Here is an 18,499-nt window from a genome sequence, read left to right as displayed (position 1 = left end):
CCACATTAAGGCAGTACATTGTGTTTGACAAAAAAAAACATGTATAATGAAAGGCAATATATCATACAAAATTTTCTTTATAAGAAATTGTACTTTATTTTGAAAATCAAACTTTCGCAATACCGCCCAGAGTTTGACCAAAAATCTGTACATTGATAGGGCTTTCGCTTTGTCTGACGTAAGCGGGAGGACTGGACGTCCCACAAAGCATTGCGGCCACAGTAAACTCTTTTAACACATGGGCAGTCCAACCTTTGCTAGTTTGTTTTTGTGTTGTTTGCCTTCACCTCAAACATTGAGTTCATCTTCATTCTTCAGTTAAATGAAAGTTAAAGTCCTCTCGAGAAATCCGGACGATTATGTCCGGGAGACCAAACTCGATATTCAGCGTGGTAAGTGTTACATTTCTAACTCCCCGGCTAGGCTAGCCACCGCTACCTGATGTAGCACTGTTAGCTAGTTGTGCCCAGTAAAAACAGGAGCAGTGCGACAAACCTCATACAGTAAGAAACTATGGTTGCCATGTAATGTCTGACAGGATGAGGACGTGGCTAATAAAAGGCAGGTTTGTCATCACTGATGACGAATGCTGTCTTAGACTTGGATGAAAACTAAAACGTTGTAATTGGCGAAATGGTAAATGTTACAGTCGCAAAATAAACAAGTTGAACCCAGACAATTTGGCAACATTCACGTCAAAATGATAATAACTAATATAAAACAGTTCAGCTTGATCTAATTAGATTTATTTGTTATGGTCATACTTACCCATTAGTTGATTGACCAGGAAACGTGTTTTACACAATCTCTGGAGCTATTCCAATTTGAATAGGATTTTTTTTCCCCCATTCTGAATTTTTTTTTCTTCCCTGGAAACGCATTTAATACTCAATTCAGTATTTGATACTGAAAATATTTTTAATAATATGTTGATTCCTTTGAGCTCTCAACATGGCAAATGTGTGTCCTCAGTCCCCAGAAACTATGACCCAGCACTTCATCCGTTCGAGGTGGGCAGAGAGTACACGCGGGCTCTGAATGCTACCAAGCTGGAGAGGGTGTTTGCCAAGCCCTTCCTGGCCTCCTTGGATGGACACCGAGATGGTGTGAACTGCATGGCCAAGCACACCAAAAGCCTCTCCACGCTGCTGTCTGGCTCCTGTGATGGCGAGGTAACTCATTACCCTTGTTGAGTCTTTTAGAAGTGTAAGATCAACCACAGTCTCTGATAGGTTGTTTAATTTGACCCTCAGGTGAAAGTGTGGAATCTGGCCAAACGTGAATGTGTGCGCACGCTCCAAGCACATGAGGGTTTTGTGCGGGGAATGGCCGTCCGCTTCTGTGGAACTTCCTTTTTCACAGTGACTATTGCACCCTGTAACACCTGAAATGGTATTTATTACTGTTGAAGCTAATGCCTAACACAGTTCATGTCTGGGGTGGTGTCTGCAACAGGTTGGTGACGACAAATCAATCAAGCAATGGAAAATGGAGGCGCCAGGTAATGGAGAGGAAGAGGAGCCACTTCACACAATTCTGGGAAAGGTATGAGTGGGAATTGTCTGTACTGTGATGATCAAAGTCTCGATAGTGTAACATCCTGCTCTGTAGGTTGTAGGTATAACACCACCATATTCTAAGCATGCTTCACCCTTTACAGACAGTCTTCACTGGACTTGACCATCACCAGAAGGATGGTGTGTTTGCAACATGCGGCCAGCAGGTGGACATCTGGGATGAGCAGAGGAGCACCCCCATCCGTTCCTTCAGCTGGGGGGTAGACAGCTTCAGCTCAGTCCGCTTCAACCCTGTGGAGGTGAGACACGAGTAAAGATGAGTCTCTGTCAGAGGGATGATGTACACTTTAAATGGTTCCCACAGGTGCTGAAATTCCTTAAATGCTTGAATTTTGATGTCTCATTTATAAGTGTGATGTTACAATGTATATATCTTGACATATTTAAGCCTAGAGTAGAAGTATTAAATTAGAATCAAGAGCTCAAATAGGGGCTGCACAGTGGTGCAGTGGTCAGCACTGTGGCCTCACAGCAAGAAGGTTCCGGGTTCGAGTCCCGGCTCGGGCACGGGATCTTTCTGTGTGGAGTTTGCATGTTCTCTCCGGGTACTCCGGCTTCCTCCCACAGTCCAAAGACATGCAATTGGGGACGAGGCTGATTGATTCTCTAAATTGACCGTAGGTATGAATGTGAGTGTGAATGGTTGTTCATCTCTCTATGTTGGCCCTGCGATGGACTAGCGACCTGTCCAGGGTGAACCCTGCCTCTCGCCCGTTGACGCTGGGATAGGCTCCAGCCCCCCCGCGACCCTTAATGTAGGAATAAGCGGAAGATGACAATGGATGGAGCTCAAATAGAGAATTTCCTCAGGGTCCGGAGCATCATAATGTCTCATTGTTATTGTTCAGTGAGATATAAATGGCATAGCCTAGTAGACGAGCCGGCGTCTGGCAGAATATTTCAGCTACGAATATGAGCAGAAAGAGATTGTTTTTGTTTTTATTTCTTAGGGGGCGGGGGTTGCTTTTCTGTTAAAAGTATCCAACTACGTCAAGCAGTATATTAGTCGAATATTAGGGGTGCATGAAAATAATACACAATTGAGCGTTTGAGAATGTTCATCTTAAAGTGCTCATTTTAGAAAAATAAAATTAAAAGTGTTGCAGAATTTCCTGTCTTATTTTAGCTTGATCTTATAATAAGCAAATCAGGATCCTCTGCTTTTGCGGTATTCAGTTCAGGTGTGTGGGAATGAGGTGTGAAAAGCTTTGAGCTGAAATGAATTTTCTTTGTCTTACTTTTGTTGTTGTTGTTGTTGTTTTTTCACTCTTATCTTGGTGTAGAAGTTTTTTACTGGAAGGCAGAGTTTGATACCCTGAGGAAAGCCACGTGACATGATTAACGAAGCACAGTCAGTCTGCGAGATTCCCAGCAGGCGAAAGCACTGCTGGGAATGCAAGAAAAGCATGGAGGCTAAAATAGAAACACTCGGTTAAAATGCAATAAATCTGAATATATATATATATATATATATATATATATATATATATATATATATATATATATATATATATATATATATATATATATATATATATATATATATATATATATATATATATATATATATATATATATATATATATATATATATATATATATATATATATAAAAAATGGGTCCAAGTTTGGGGTCGACCTATTAGTGACTGCTTTTGAGTCAATCGGTAAATAGTGATGGAAGTTGTATGATGGCCATTTTCATGCACAGTTATGTCTCAGTCTGTAGAGCATGTGGTGTTGGGATCTCTCCAACAGCACAGTGTTTAATTTGATGTGGTATTTTGACCCACAGTTAGCCTTTAACAAATATTGTCCCTTCCTGTGGTTTGAAAATCACAACAGGTCGTATCGTGACTTAGCTTAATTTTGCAGCTCTAATTTGTTACACAGTTTTGGTGCTCGATGTAAGTATATATTTTGACCACACCAATTAATAAAAATGGTCAGATATAGTACAAGAAGACACAAAGACTTTGGTGAACACTGCAGAAAATCGTGTGATTTACTTGGCTTTATTCTTCGGGATTGCTCTTCTTGAGAGAACTCCAGCTTTAGCAAGGGAAAACAAATTTCAAGTAAAACATTTTGTGCATGTAGAATCTTACTTACCTGCCATATTTGCTTTTTTTCTGGTGAAATACAGTTTTTTTTTCCCCCCACTGTTTCAGACTCATGGAGCCTCACATCTCTAGATAAATGTGACGGCGTGGATATTTATCTGTTTCGGTGCATCATGAAGTAACTCGTTTAGAAACTATGGTGCTTTGTCCTTGGTATGCTGTTGGGTATACGCATTGTTTTGCTCGCTCAGACAAACTTGCAAGACTGTAACAAGCTGACAACGTCTTCTTTCTGTGCTGTCTTTGTTTCGTCAGACTGAACTTCTTGCAAGCTGCGCCTCCGACAGAAGTATCGTGCTGTATGACATGAGAGAATCGGCGCCACTTAAAAAGGTACAGTCTCGTAATTCAGGTTCTACGCTTGGGTTGTAAGGTTCTCTTCAGAGGTCTGCTGGGATGGATCTCTACCGTGTGTTTTCATTGGCCTCCTCAGGTTATCATGACAATGAGGAGCAACACTATGTGCTGGAACCCAATGGAAGCTTATTACTTCACAAGCGCCAATGAAGACTACAAGTGAGTTAAGGGTTAAATTGACGGACTCCCTTTAAATGAACTTCTTGTGACTAATTCCATAACGGTAAATAAAATTCTGTGAGTGTTGGCTGAGCTTTATCAGTTGGCATTCTGTGTTCAGTTGTTAAGCACCTGATAATATTGAAGTGGTTTATTATTATTCTGATCAGTGTCTAGTTATAAGCGAAATAAAACACTTTGTGTATATAATGGAGCTCGTTTGTGTCCGCCCCACCAGTCTCTACACGTATGACATGAGATACTTGAGCAAGCCGTTCATAGTTCACATGGACCACGTGTCTGCTGTGCTGGATGTCGACTATTCCCCCACCGGGAAGGAATTCACATCTGCCAGTTTTGACAAGACCATCCGCATCTTCCCCAAGGACAGCGGGCACAGCAGGTCAGTACGGCCCGTATCCTGACGACCACCCCGGCTGAAATGGCCATCAGAGTCACTGTTCTGTTCCCCTGAACCAGCCACAGGACAGTCACCAGCTGAATCTCAAAGTATTCACTTCCTTGAAGCATGACTATGTTTTCATCCTGCTGTATTTGTAATCAACAGATTTGCACAAAATCTAAACTTACTTCCAGGTAATAAGCCCAAAAACCTCAAACTAAACATGGTCCGACGAACAGCAGTCATCCGCTCAAACCCTTACTAGTTGCTAGTTCTTTCATTTTTCAGCACAGACATTCTGACTCTTCCCAGCAGGAAGACCTTTGTTTTTGGAATCATGAAAGATGCCCCAGCACTCGTGAAGTGTCTATAGCAAGGCCCTGGAATAGTTACTATCAGTATCATTAATTACACCTCTGCTCTTCATCATTTGATTCATCCAGTCAGGTTTATTGTTTCTATTTGCGAATAATTGAGGGTTTAAAAGAAATTAAATGACACACAAACTCTTCATGTCTAGTAAACGGAGAATTACCTCAACTTGTGACTCGATTAGACACACATTGGTACAGAATGACATAGTGCATCTTCATCAAAAGCTGAGTTGATTGGGCTACTGATGGATTAATGGAGGAATCGTCTGCAGCCAGTTTATTAATCAGCGGTGATGGTTTGCACTTGTGAATGAGCCATGAAGATATCACATCTGGCTCCTCACCTAGGATGTTTCCTTTAAGCTGCGTGTCTGTTCCTGTATTCACTCAAACAAAGGAAAGTGCCTTGTTTGTTTTTGAAGTTTGATGCACTGAATAGATAATTTTCAATATTATTGCCAGAAGATTCATTGATGAAAATAGAACACAAGCTCAGGTGAGTAGGAGGTGTTGAGTATCCCTGTGTGTGTATAGTCCTGCGTTATACGAATGCTAGGTTCTTTATAAATGCTTCATTTGGTTTGTGATCAGCTGATCAAGGCAGCACATTTATTGAATGACCACCTTCTGTTTTTAACCATCAGGGAGGTCTACCACACCAAACGCATGCAGCATGTCATCTGCATAAAGTGGTCAGCAGATAACCGATACATCTTGAGTGGCTCTGATGAGATGAATATCAGACTGTGGAAAGCGAACGCATCGGAGAAACTCGGAGTGGTAAGTCCTTCTCTGTCTCCAGCTACACCCACTTGAGGGATGATGCGCGATGAGTAGTCTATTATCAGGAATTAATGGATGAAGGGCGTCTGATGGTTGCCTCTGTGAGTCTATTAATTCCTGATTATGGACACCTTGAAGGGTATTATCCTGCTTATAGCACGCTCACTTGCCAAAGAATGAAATAACAAGACCATTCATTTACATTTTGATGCAGTCATTATCTAAAGTTTTTTTTTCCACAAGCCATAACTTCATCTCCATGGTAACACCAGAGGGTTTGACTAATACCTGGGAAGTTCATCACCATCCCACGGGGATGATTTGGCTCCAGTAAATAGGACGAACCACAGATACGACTTGCCTACAGGAGATAAATCTGGTCCTCTGTCCTTGTAGCACCATTTGTCTCAGCTCCAACCAGGGAGGTTATGCTAGCAAGATTCAAAGTGAGTGACACCTCCTGTGGCTGACAAAGAAAATATAACTCGTCTGTATGTTGGACAGTAAGATCATCGCGCTTTACTGGACATGTCATTGCCCCCAAATCGGTATCAAAATGTTCCCAAACAAATCACAGTCCATGTTTACTATTCACCACATCAAGATGCCAATAACAGCTGGACTATAACATGTCATGCTGCACTGCAACATTGCATCTAAGCCTTTCCAGAAGGCATACAGCATTGAACCTTCGTTGCTCAAACAGTTGGCTGTATCCTCTGTGGACAGATCCTTGTACTTGTAGTGCCAGGGAGACCTTGATGTCTTAAACTTTACAATGTTTATTAACAAATATGGTGCATCAAGGAGAAATATAGCGATAGCGACCACGACAGAGTGCCAGCCGCTACAGTTCTGAAGGAATCCCAGAAGCAGTATCCTGTTATGTCCCCTGGTCAGGTGTCCAGATAGGGAGGTGTTCACGTGAACCAGGGAGTAAATCGTGGGCTCGGGATATCATTTTAGTTCAGAATGACCCGGGTCGAACTGAACAACCTGTGACTTACTGACGTAAATGACAACCGGCAGAGATACTATGGTCTCCATCGCAACCTTGGTTCACAAAGAAACGGGCATGTTTGCATTAGTCTTATCAAAGTTAGCTGCACCGCACAGAGACGCAGAATGTGGGGCAGAGATCATATTTTCCCTTCACGTCCTCCTTTTCTACTTATAAGTTGTGGGCTTGTCGGATAATTTCACTTTAAAACCTTGTATTCTCCAAACACGTTAAAAAATGTTAGTCAATCATTTTTATTGTTAGATGTTTTATAGTTGTTGCAATAAATTGTAAAAGGAGTTGACCGCTTCAGTGTTGCTATGGTTACACATAGCCAGTGCATTACAGTGTGCACAGTTTGACTGGAACTTCTCAGGAGGTGTTTTGTATAGAATGGGCGCCCAGCAGCCACTCGACTGGGGATACACACTGATGAAGTGCAGTTAAGACTGAAAAATGTCAGTTACCACTCTGCATGTATGGTCATATATCAAAGGTACATTTTTTTGGTCACTTCATGGATGCCCTGCATCCTTTTGCAACACATGAAACCATTAAGTCAGGCATGCTGTGTGTACTCCAGTGAACCTGACTGTGTTTTAAGTTGGTTGCAATGTCCATGCCCCCCCCCCCCCAGCAGGGTAAGAGTGGGTGGCTTTGCCAAAAGTGAGGGCATTCCTGTTGCCAAACACCCCTGATGGATGCTGACTTAGGGTAGAATCACTCTCAATAAGTACAATGTAGCAGTTGGCACGGCAGCACTCATGGCAGGTGGAAGTCCAACAGAAGACCGAGAGCTTGTGCAGCTGTTAGGTGAAACCAGTGACAGGAGACGCCTGTGAGACTCTGTTTTCTCGACACATCTCAATGGATTCTTGATAAAATCCAGGCTGTATTAGAAGAAAACATGGCAGTGATCAACTGTCAAACAAAGCTCCTTTTAAACTGCTGTGAAGTGTTCCAGTGCCCTAAATAGCGATTATGGCTGAATAATAAAGATCAATGGCGTCTTGCCCACCGATCACAACAGCCATCTTTCATTCTTTATCAGATTCCCTCCTGCTTATTCTCCAAATGCAGCTTCCGATTTGAAAATTGGCTTGCTTTTGGCACTTGTTCCGCTGTCGCTGTGCTAGAGAAGATTTATTCGCAAGCTTTGCACTTAAAGAGATCAGACAGGGCCTGCTCCTATCAGCAGTTTACATCGGCCAATCACTTAAAGCGGGCCACTCTGAACATAATGAAGCATTAACAATCAAGTTGTACTGAAAGGGTCTTTAATTATCAAGAAATGGTGAAATGCTGAATCAAGGCTTTGTCTCTGTCTGAAGGCATCATGATGGACTTCTCTATCCAGAGCTCAACAGGAACTTTTTGAAGTTCATTTACCTTTTGCTTGTCCGAGTCACTTCTCTGAGTAAAAATTAAAATAATGTACTTGTATAGGTTACGTGCCAGTTTCAGTGAGTGTATTATTTTGCATATTCTACTGTGGCGGCCCTGAGAGCTCAACACACTCCAACTTGCTCAGCCAGTGGGTTTACATGCACCATTGTTGTACAGCTATAGCTGTAGCATCGTTAGGCTTTTTAATCAGACTACTCTCATCGTTCAAGTGTACGTGAATGGAGAAGAATCAATCCAGAGTATCCAGAATCCCTCAGAATAGTAGGCGGCAGAACACTAACTCACAACTTGTTGTGATCAGTCTTTTTCTGGCTGAATTTTTGTGTCACACCGCAAACAAGCTGGCAAGCATGGTGCCTTTCAGATGATTGACTTATATTTTAAGACAGTTTGAGAAAAGCAGACCTTCAGCTGAGACAGAATAGTCTCCTCATCTATCCAGAAATGCCTTGTTTTTGCTGTAGTTTCACCTGCCATGATGAAAACCCCCGTATTGTTTTTTTCCTATCCAGAAACAGCGACTCATCACCACCCTCTGATTTTATCTTGGTAAACCGTTTCAATTATTTTGAGAAGTTGTGATTAATGATTATCTTGTGTTTTGTAAGCTAATAATACATTTAAAAAAAATTGATCACTCGGGAATTTGGACACAAGGCAGCATCGCAACAAGTGAGGGGATGATGTCTCGTCTCCACATGCTGCATAGTGAGATGAAGCATCAGTGTTCTGTGGTCCCCACACGACTGATCATGTAGCTTCTCGTGTAAACTGGTAGACTCAAAGCTTAATAATCCCCCAGCGAGACTTCAACACAGTTCAGACAGCTGTGTTGGTTCAAATAGAAGTGTAACCGTTCCATTAAACATGTGATGGGCATCTGAAGCACAACCTGTGTTGTCCAAGCGAAAGAATCATGAGCAGTCACACAAATGGGATTTAAACTCATCTGGAAGCTGTCAGTGACAGAAACATCCGTCACCATTACCGTAGTTAATGTAGTGCTGTGCACACAGATTTCCTTTCAGCTTGTCTATAATTTGTCAGACTGACATGACCAGGGTTTTCCAAACTTACAAGGTTTCAATCCCCAAAATAATGTTCCAGTACTTTCCCTGGATATGGTTGGAGCATTCTCCTGCACAAATAGCCCAATACAGACGCATTGAGATTTGATTTTAAGTACTTTTTTTTATCTTTCAGTCTCTCCTGCTCCACATTTGTCTTCATTTGCGCTGTGGCCGATGTTCTAACTCGTGCTCAGACCATAATGACAGTCTGATAGCTCATTTGTAATTACTGATAGCATGAATAATCCAGTGTGTCTTTGACAGCTGTTTAGTAATAGAGCATTTCAATAAATATGAATCTAGCAAACCAAATCGGTTGCCCCATTCGTCAGCTGTCTCCCATCCATCCTTCCCAGATTATATAAACAGTGTTTAGCAGGCTGCCTGTGTGTGTGTGTGTGTGTGTGTGTGTGTGTGTGTGTGTGTGTGTTTTCAGAGGAATTAGTTAGGCCAACAGGATCAGCATCTAACAGCTCTTCTTCAACAAATTGAATCTGAGACAAATCATTGCTTTTAATTAGAATAAAAGCCTTCTAGGAGGGCCGCCTCAGCCCCGAGGCATCCAAGGAGCTGGTGTGTTTTTATGAGAGGGGTAGATGTTGAGCTGGGGTCTTCAGTTTCTCCCAGAAACTGCCAGTTGTGAATGAGAAATTATTAAATACTGGGCTTAATACATTGATGTAGAGATGGCTTAACAGAACAAAACTGCCAGAAATTGGTAAAATACCAGTAGACCGAAAGACAAACCACATCATCTTAGCCCTTTTTTAGTTTTGATGGTGGCTTTTTTCCCACACGTATTGTCCCTTTTCAGAATGAGCCCTAAAACCTGGGAGAAAGTTGGGTGCCCCCATCACTAAGTGAGTGAGATATTTGAATGTGTGCTTTTTTTATTTATTAATTTTTTTCTTTTGGGAAGTGCCTGAAATGATGCCAGTGGTTCACGCAAGCTCAATGCATGTTCATGTGTTGTTTTTGGTATAAAATACATATGAGCCTTTTTAAAAAGGAAGTTGCAAACAAGTGGCTTAACAACACAACAGAGTTCATCATGGATTTAGCGTGAGGCTGTTTGTGGTAGTCAATGTTGATATCCCATCAGCTTGGGAGAACGCACGATGCTCATGTCTGTGGTGCTCCACAGGCACAACAGAGTTAGTGGTCATAGCACCTCATAGAACTTGAAATTTTTTGGAAGACACACAAGAATGCTTTCCTACTGGAAAAGACCTCATTATAGGAACTGGGGACCCCTTGAAGAACAGGCATAATGTCACAAGTTTAATACCTGTAGCACTAACTGGCCTCTAGGGGGAGTTTCAACAGTGCACAGTCAGTACAGGTCAGTCTTGTTCTGGTGTGTAGCTGTGTTGGGGTCCTTGAAGGACAGTAGAAGTTTAATAGAACCTTTCACGCCTATTGTCTGCCCGGAGCTGTCGAAACGCGAAAGATCCTTGCCGGGTATTTTAGTCCAGCAGCTGAACTGAAGCATTAAGCAGCTGAAGAGCCAGTGACTTCCCTCCCGATTTGATTCAGAACAAAAATTCTGAGCTGACTGAACACCCAGGTAGACAGAAATACAACAGCAAGTAAATGATCTTGTTCCGTAGCTACTGAATATGAAAATGAGAAGCTAACAAGTTCAACTGTCCACATAAATGTGATGAAATACCTAATATCAAACGGTCTGAGCATTTTGTTTTTATTTCAGCACAGTTAAATCTTTTTACTTAAGGACATGATGGGACATTACATCTGTACCCTCTTCCTGGAATGGGAGGGGTTTCCTGTACATTGATGTATTCTTGAAATCCTGATACATCGTCAACCACCACACACTGGTAGAAAACAGGTACAGTCTCGTGGGCGGCACGGTGGTGCAGTGGTCAGCACTGTGGCCTCACAGCAAGAGGGTTGGGGGTTCGAGCAGGGGTTCTTTCTGTGTGGAGTCTGCATGTTCTCCCTGTGCCTGCGTGGGTTCTCTCCGGGTACTCCAGCTTCCTCCCACAGTCCAAAGACGTGCAAGTCAGGTTAATTGGCATCTCTAAATTGATCAAATGGTTATTTGTCTGTATGTGTTGGCCCTGCGATGGACTAGCGATCTGTCTAGGGTGAACCCCGCCTCTCGCCCGAAGTCAGCTGGGATAGGCTCCAGCCCCCCGTGACCCTTAATAGGAATAAGTGGTATAGAAAATGGATGGATAGATGGTAAAAGCTTCTGTCATTACAGAGTTGCAGCACATTCGTGCTGCTCCACCCTGCTGATCACTTCTGGACATTAATAGATAGACTCCTCGACCAGAGGAGTTCAGACGCAGCATTTTCAATCCTGCCAGTTTCCAGAAAGCAGTCTGTTGACCCCTTTTGAGTATATTTTAAGGCTTAGTTCATACACACAAACCTGTTGAGTTCACCACAAGCTGATTTGCTGTGGAAAGTGATGACGTGCCTTCTGTTGTGAAAGTGGTGACGCCTCCAGCTGGCTTGAGATGAGACTGCCAGTTTACGCCACTGCAATTTTCGTTACAAGGGAGCCGTGCGAGAGTCTGGGTTTTGTTCTTTTTCTTTTTTCTTTTTGAAGAGTTCCACCCACCCAACTTGAGAAAGACGTTATACAACCCACATTTATGCTTTATAAGTATTTATACTTTACTGATGATAAGCAGTGCATAGTCATCAGGTGTCTTCTTATGCAGGACCAACAGAAAAGAGACTGAGTTCTTTTTGTGTACCCATTGTCAGTTCATTTGAAACAGCACTTCAGCTCTGATAGGGCCTCAGGCCTTTTTCTGGTCACACCATGTGAATCTCTGACTTTGATTGCTTTGGATTATGGGTAATTTTCATCTGGAGCAAGATGGCTGGCACTGTACTCCTGATGCGTGTGATTTATCTGGCAAGCATAGAGGGTTATAATAATGTGAACCTGAAGTGCTTTGTGTTCCCAATGCACAGATTAGTGAACCACAACATGGGCTGGAAAGTGATGTGTACTCAGACCTCCTCCTCTCTGCGTCAGAGGGGTCCTGAAATGCCTGACACATCTGTCTGAGTTCTTTTGTGGGCTGAAAGGGACAGTGTGAAAACACCCAGTTACTGAGCACTCTCCATGTCACTGGTCCCGCTGCTGTGAACGGCCAGTGCTTGACCACAGGTGTGGGAGAAGGTGACAAACAGATTCATTATTCCAAATTATATATTTATTTTAATGAATCAAAACAAGAAAACGGGGTTGTCCATGATGTCTGACGTTGGATAGAATTGATGGGAGTAGTCACATTGTTACACCAGACATGTACCATCGCATGTCTATTTCTTCACAGCAGGTTTTTTTTTTTTTTAATTAGGTCTTTCAGGCATTTCAAATGACTGAATCTCCATAGAAACGGCCCAGTTGGTGCTGCAGGGTGGCCAGGACAAACAGATGCAGTTAGGCTGGTGAAGAACTCTGCTCACACTGCTGATGGAACATGTCCTACATGTCTCCAGTGCGTTTCTGTCACTTAAAAACACACATACATGTGCTGGCTGCTTTTCTCATCTTTTATCAACCCACCTGAAACCCATTCTGAAGCGATACCGCAGAAGGGTTTCATCTCGTTGGTCTAAACTGTCCTCAAGACAGTTTGTTGTGGTTAGATCCTCCTTTTGTGTATCTCTAACACAAACAACACTCCCCGATGTTTTGCAGCTGGCCCCCAGAGAGAGGGTAGCCGCCAACTACAGCCAGAAGCTGAAGGAGAAGTTCCGGCACCACCCGCAAATAAGACGTATCGCTCAGCACCGACACCTGCCTAAGTCCATCTACCACCAGGTCCACGAGCTGAAGATCATGAAGGAAGCTCGCCGCAGAAAGTGTGTATCCATGGTTACCCCTCTCCTGTCCTTCTCAAATATGAACTCATTTTTAATAGCTGCAGGAATGGCGAGGAAGTCCCCACTGCGTCGACTTGTAGAGGTGATGGGCTGCTGCCAGGATGGGACTGACCTATGCAGTTATATCTGCCAATGGAAAATCCCACAACGGGGACTCTCCCTCTATGTCATGGTGTCAGTAAGACCAGCACACATTGACAGCCTGTATGGTGCATTGATTTTCCCAGTTTTCCCTGCTGTCCAGTGAGTCATAGCTGCTGTTATTTAAAAAAAATAAAACTGGCATTGTTGTCAGGTTGGTCTGTGATTTATGCACTATTTTCAGGGTACATCAGTGAGAGGGTGTTTAATATTTTCGCCAGCAGACACATTTGTTCAACGTGCTTCTTCCTTGTATTTCAGGGAGAGGAACATCCGCAAGCACAGCAAACCAGGAACCGTGCCACTGGTGTCTGAGAAAGACAAGCATGTTGTGACTGTGGTCAAATAAGAAGACTTGAAGAGAGAGTGTTGAAAATCCAGATGGTGCATTTGAGATGGAACCCCAAACAGGACGTGCTCGGACTGCGCTCACCTCACAATTTAAAGTGACACTGCAAGAACTCACTGTAAATGCATCCAATAGCAAGACAAAACATTCCCATTCTGCAAATTCATGAAAGTTGGTGATTTTGAAAAATGCAGTATTTGATTTTGACATTGTGTTTTGTGCATTATAAACAAAATGAATAGAATACATTTTTGTGAGCCGTATACAACTTTGGCAAGGACCAGGTTAGCTGCGTTCAGGGGCTCTTGATTCCGTACGGTTACCATATGGAGCATAAACAAGATGCCACAATGATCGCTTTAGCTGGTATTTGGCAGCAGTATTTCAACAACATCACATGCCAACAACATCGCTTGCTACTTTGTCTCACCCATTTTTTTTTCTGACATCGAATTTTTTTTGTAAGATAACCCACTTGAATAGATGTCTTGGAAATTATAGTTTTTCCATGGTGTATCATTATTTTGCAATATAGGGTTTGTCAGTTTTTGCTGATGTGTATTTATAATAAAGTTTTAAAAGAACATATTGAGAAGAAAACATGAGCTAAGTCATCATCTAAGCTCCCTCTTGTTGTTTGGGTTTGCTCTTATTTACTTTGAGCCCTAATGAGGTAGACGCTAGCCTCTTAATGTTGGCCCTCAAAGCCTATCAACTCTGCAGTCAGTGCACAGCTGAGAAATGGTGCCAAGTCTCCTGAGCAGTGCAGGCATGGAAAGGGTATAAAAGGGTTAATACAAACTTGTCATCATGGACTTTTGTAAGAAAATGTTGATGACTTCATTTCAGTCTTTTATCAACCTGATACAGTTTGGTTTTGGAAGCTGGTGTCCATATTTGGCCTGCCATCGTGTAGACTTCATATGATAAAAAGACATGAATTTGATCATTTTATATATAGCAGCCATTATGTTGAAATATTTATGTTGATCTTAAATTGTATTATTTAGGATAGAATATTCACAGTCCATATCTAATGTCTGCCTTAATGGTAAAATGCCTTAACAGTTACTTGATCTTCCACGGGGTGCACTGATGGGCAGCACGGTGCTGCAGTGGTCAGCACTGTTGCCTCCCAGCAAGAAGGTTCCAGGTTCAATCCCCGGCTCCAGCACAGGGTCTTTCTGTGTGGAGTCTCCATGTTCTCCCTGTTCCTGCTGGGTTCTCTCTGGTACTCCGGCTTCCTCCCACAGTCCAAAGACATCAAGAGGGGACCAGGTTAATCCAGACTCTAAATTGACCGTAGGCGTGGCTGGGAGAGCCAATGGTTGTCTGTCTCTATGTGTTGGCCCTGTGATAGACTGGTGACCTGTCCAGGGGGAACCCCGCCTCTCGCCCGAAGGCTGCTGGGATAGGCTCCTTAACAGGATAAGTGGTTGAAAATGGATGGATAGATGGATAGGGTGTACTGATGATACTGTGTATGTGTACCAATATTACAGATATTACATGTAATTTTTGGGGCATTTAATTATTCATTAACCCATCATGAGAGGTCCATAGCTGGCCAATATTTATATTGACCCAGTTTTCCTCAGGCAGCTTCTTTTTAGTCAGTAATGAATGATTAGAAGACAAGTTAACTATATAATTTTGGGGTTTTCACAATGTATACATGTTTGTCATTGTGAACAAAATTTGATCATATCATGTACATGATATACAATGGCCAAGTCACTTGTAAAATCAGATATCTGCAAAAAAAAAAAAACAGCTATATATTGTGCATACCTGCAAATAAAAAATTGACCAAATTATTAGTATAAACACTGGTATCAATTATCAGCCCAGCAAGAAACAAGTCGTGTATCTGCTTGTATTTGTACTGCCACTTTGCAGTAGCTGGAACCAGTAGATTTGGCTTCCAATTTGCTTTTCACACGTAGTTGTGGACTATGTGTGTGACTGAGGCCGGTCATAGTGACCAGAAGCACTGGTCACACCTGCACCTCCAGTCACCTCATTTTCTGTATTTATCTCTCCACATCACACTTCCCCTCCCCTCTCTCTCTCTCTCTCTCTCTCGCTGTCACACACACACACACACACAAGCTCATGATCTTGTTATGAAATATGCTTGTATCAGCTCCAGCTGCTCTCAACTGTCCCAGTCCGGGTTTTAGCCACTGCTGTCCGCCTGCTGTCAATGAATATGCAGGCGTCCTCTCGGCTTTTTTCTACGTATTTCTATCGCTCCGCCTCTGCTTGCTTTTCTCCGTCTCTCTATACCCCCTCCCCTCCCCTCCCCTCACTCACTCACTCACTCACTCACACACACACACTCTCTCTCTCTCTCCCTCTCTCTTATTGCATCCATTTTTGTGCATTTAAGAAATCTCCAAGAATTACCAAGCTGGAGGAAAGCGAGCTACACAGGGTGACAGAGGAGGGTTAAGGGCTCCCAACAAACAAGGACGGACCTGGCATCTTTTATTCCACCATGCGAGTAAAAGCTTCCTAAGGGATGGCAGCGATGGGTTAGACAGGATTTAACATGACTGCAAAATAAAAGGCAAGAGTTTCCTCTTTTTTTCTCATTCAGTATATTACCCCCCCACCCCCCACCCCCACCACCCGGATGGATGGAGACTTGTATGGAATACTACATGAAGGCTGCAGCCTACAGCTTCTATTAAGGGCATCCATTTCTAATCCAGTGTGTTTTCTAGAGCTTGTGTAAATTTCAACCTGCAGCACCTTAAATATTGCAGCCGTCTGCTATTCGGTGACCCCATCATGTGCATTTAATAGAGCAAGGGTGAAGCCTGTAATGATATTTTGACGCTTATTTCTGCAGCACATTATGTGTGCATGGTACTCTGAAGCATCTCTCCAGCCACGGTGCCTCAAGCAACAGTCCGGCTGACATTTAAATTTTAACGGCATATAATGTATCTTTAAAAAAAAATGCTGCTTCTGCTGGTTGACGGTGAATTTCTCGTTTTTTTAGCCACTGTGAGTAAAGATGTCTGCTCCACAAGGGCCCCGGGGCGGCCCTGGCCCTGCTGCCTCAGCGGCCGGCGCCATGCCGGAGATGCCGGACCTCAGCCACCTCACTGAGGAGGAGAGGAAGATCATCCTCGGTGTCATGGACCGACAGAAGAAGGAGGAAGCGAAGGAGCAGTCCATGTTAAAGTAAGGGAGCGTGTTAGCCCGGTGCTAGCGGGGGGCTGCTGCTGCTGCTAGCTAGGTGTTTGTAGCTCGTGTGAATTCCTGTAATTGTGGTGGGTCATGTTGCCTCTTGACATCCAAGCCAGAGCTCTAAGAGTCGGGCGGAGGGGGCCGAGGTAAGACCTGTACGCTCTTAACCTCCTCCCCCTACTTTTTTTTTTTTTTTTTTTTTTACATTATAGCTCACTTAAATTTTAATAAACTTATCGGCTGAGTATCGCTTTTACAATGCGACACTCCAAGCTTTTTTTTTTCCCGCTTCTTGTATATGTGTACTATGATGGGCTGGGTTAGTAGCAACGGGCGCCATTTTCACGTAAAAAGCACGCCAAATTGCTTAACCTTTCCCCACGAACGTCACCGAGATTACACAATATGACACTGGAAAGATCGTTTAAGGTGTCCTTTTGTGGCTACGGCACACACACACACACACACACACACGCACGCACGCACGCACGCACACACACACACACACACACACAAACACACACACAGCTCTAGTGTACAGATGTCGCTTGGAGCGTTTCAGCACCACGGCGCTGTCCACTGTAGTTTTTTTTTTTTAAGGTGGACCGGAGTGGTTCCTCTAACCTTTACTCCACCTCTTTATGGGCGAGTATTACTCGCTGTCTTCCTGCCCAGGTTATAAAAACACACACTGTTGATTTTCTAGTTTTTCTTCTTCAGTGAAAAGAAAGAAGATGCTTGGCCACGTGCTGATAAAGATTTTTTTCCCCCTCCGAATAGAAAGCACTCCTCTCTGGTGTTATAATTGCATTCTTCATTTGATGAGTTCTGTATCTATTAGAGATATCTGCCCAGTTGAGGTCACTAGTGCTGACTTTAGTGTAAGAGATGTGTGTGTGAGTGTGTGCGTGCATGCTGCTACACTGCCAGCTTTTAAGATGCATTAGAGCTGTTGTTTTCCATCATCAGGTAAATATTTGCACTAAAGCCGCATTCCTCCTAATGGAGAGAAAGTCATACAGTCCTTACCTAGCACTGCTGCTTGATCAACATGACTCATGTACTTGAAGACACTGCCACCTCAGCTGCCGCGGTGCGTGCTGCGTGAATCATCTCAAGCTTTTCCGCTTTCCCTCCCCTTTTTACTGCCCCTCATATTTCTTTCTCTGAGGTAAAGGGGATTGTCAGTTTTAGTCATTCTTAGTGTGACGGTGATGTCAAAGCTTTGTCATGACTGAGCATGGGCAGAAAGGGCTGTTCTTTGAGAGGGACATGATGGACTGACTGTCTCACCATAATGTTAGGCAACCCTGCTTGCAGGCCAAGCAGGCTGAAGGCATCCAGGACATCAGGAGGTCAAGAGGTCCTTTGTGTCAATTTCTTGCCGACTAACTTGCATTAGAACGGTGTTTCCAGTGTGGTTTCACTCCTGGATACCTTGGTTACCAGGGGATCTGTCTCATCGAGGAGGCAAGATATCAATACTACAATGTGCCATGTTACTTCCTCCTGTGATGAACACTGGTCTCAGATGTTATAGACGAATCCCCCAATCGCCACTTGATGAGTATGGGAGAGGCACTTTGCCTAACACGCTACATGTTAGGTTGTTTCATGGAAGCATCTGTGAAATACCATGACAGTGCAATGAATGCATTTTCTTTTACTTTTTGGTAGCAT

General features: G+C 43.2%; 2 protein-coding genes across 24 annotated transcripts in view; both read left to right on the top strand.

The window, feature by feature from the left end:
* The first annotated feature begins 184 nt into the window (after positions 1–184).
* Positions 185–14,246, top strand: dcaf13 (ddb1 and cul4 associated factor 13). Its single transcript, XM_086217409.1, has 11 exons — positions 185–392; positions 973–1,172; positions 1,254–1,361; positions 1,456–1,545; positions 1,661–1,816; positions 3,955–4,032; positions 4,133–4,215; positions 4,454–4,618; positions 5,637–5,772; positions 12,944–13,107; positions 13,531–14,246. Exons 1-11 carry the CDS (start codon positions 323–325, stop codon positions 13,616–13,618), a joined length of 1,338 nt encoding a protein of 445 aa, XP_086073535.1. The 5' UTR covers positions 185–322; the 3' UTR covers positions 13,619–14,246.
* A 1,709-nt stretch (positions 14,247–15,955) lies between these two features.
* rims2a (regulating synaptic membrane exocytosis 2a) overlaps positions 15,956–18,499 on the top strand; it is a 164,255-nt gene continuing 161,711 nt past the window's right edge. For all 23 annotated transcript variants that reach the window (XM_086219167.1, XM_086219165.1, XM_086219166.1 and 20 more), the window contains exons 1-2: positions 15,956–16,190; positions 16,629–16,813. In XM_086219167.1, coding sequence (XP_086075293.1) covers positions 16,644–16,813 — 170 coding nt within the window. In that variant the 5' untranslated portion in view covers positions 15,956–16,190; positions 16,629–16,643. The remainder of the gene's footprint in view (positions 16,191–16,628; positions 16,814–18,499) is intronic.

Source organism: Aulostomus chinensis, chromosome 11 (assembly GCF_037954235.1).
Source record: "Aulostomus chinensis isolate RoL2024-O1b breed Wild chromosome 11, RoL_Achi_v1.0, whole genome shotgun sequence".
Taxonomy (NCBI): Eukaryota; Metazoa; Chordata; class Actinopteri; order Syngnathiformes; family Aulostomidae; genus Aulostomus; species Aulostomus chinensis.
Note: the sequence above shows the minus strand (reverse complement) of the source record. Positions and strands in the feature narration are given on the sequence as shown.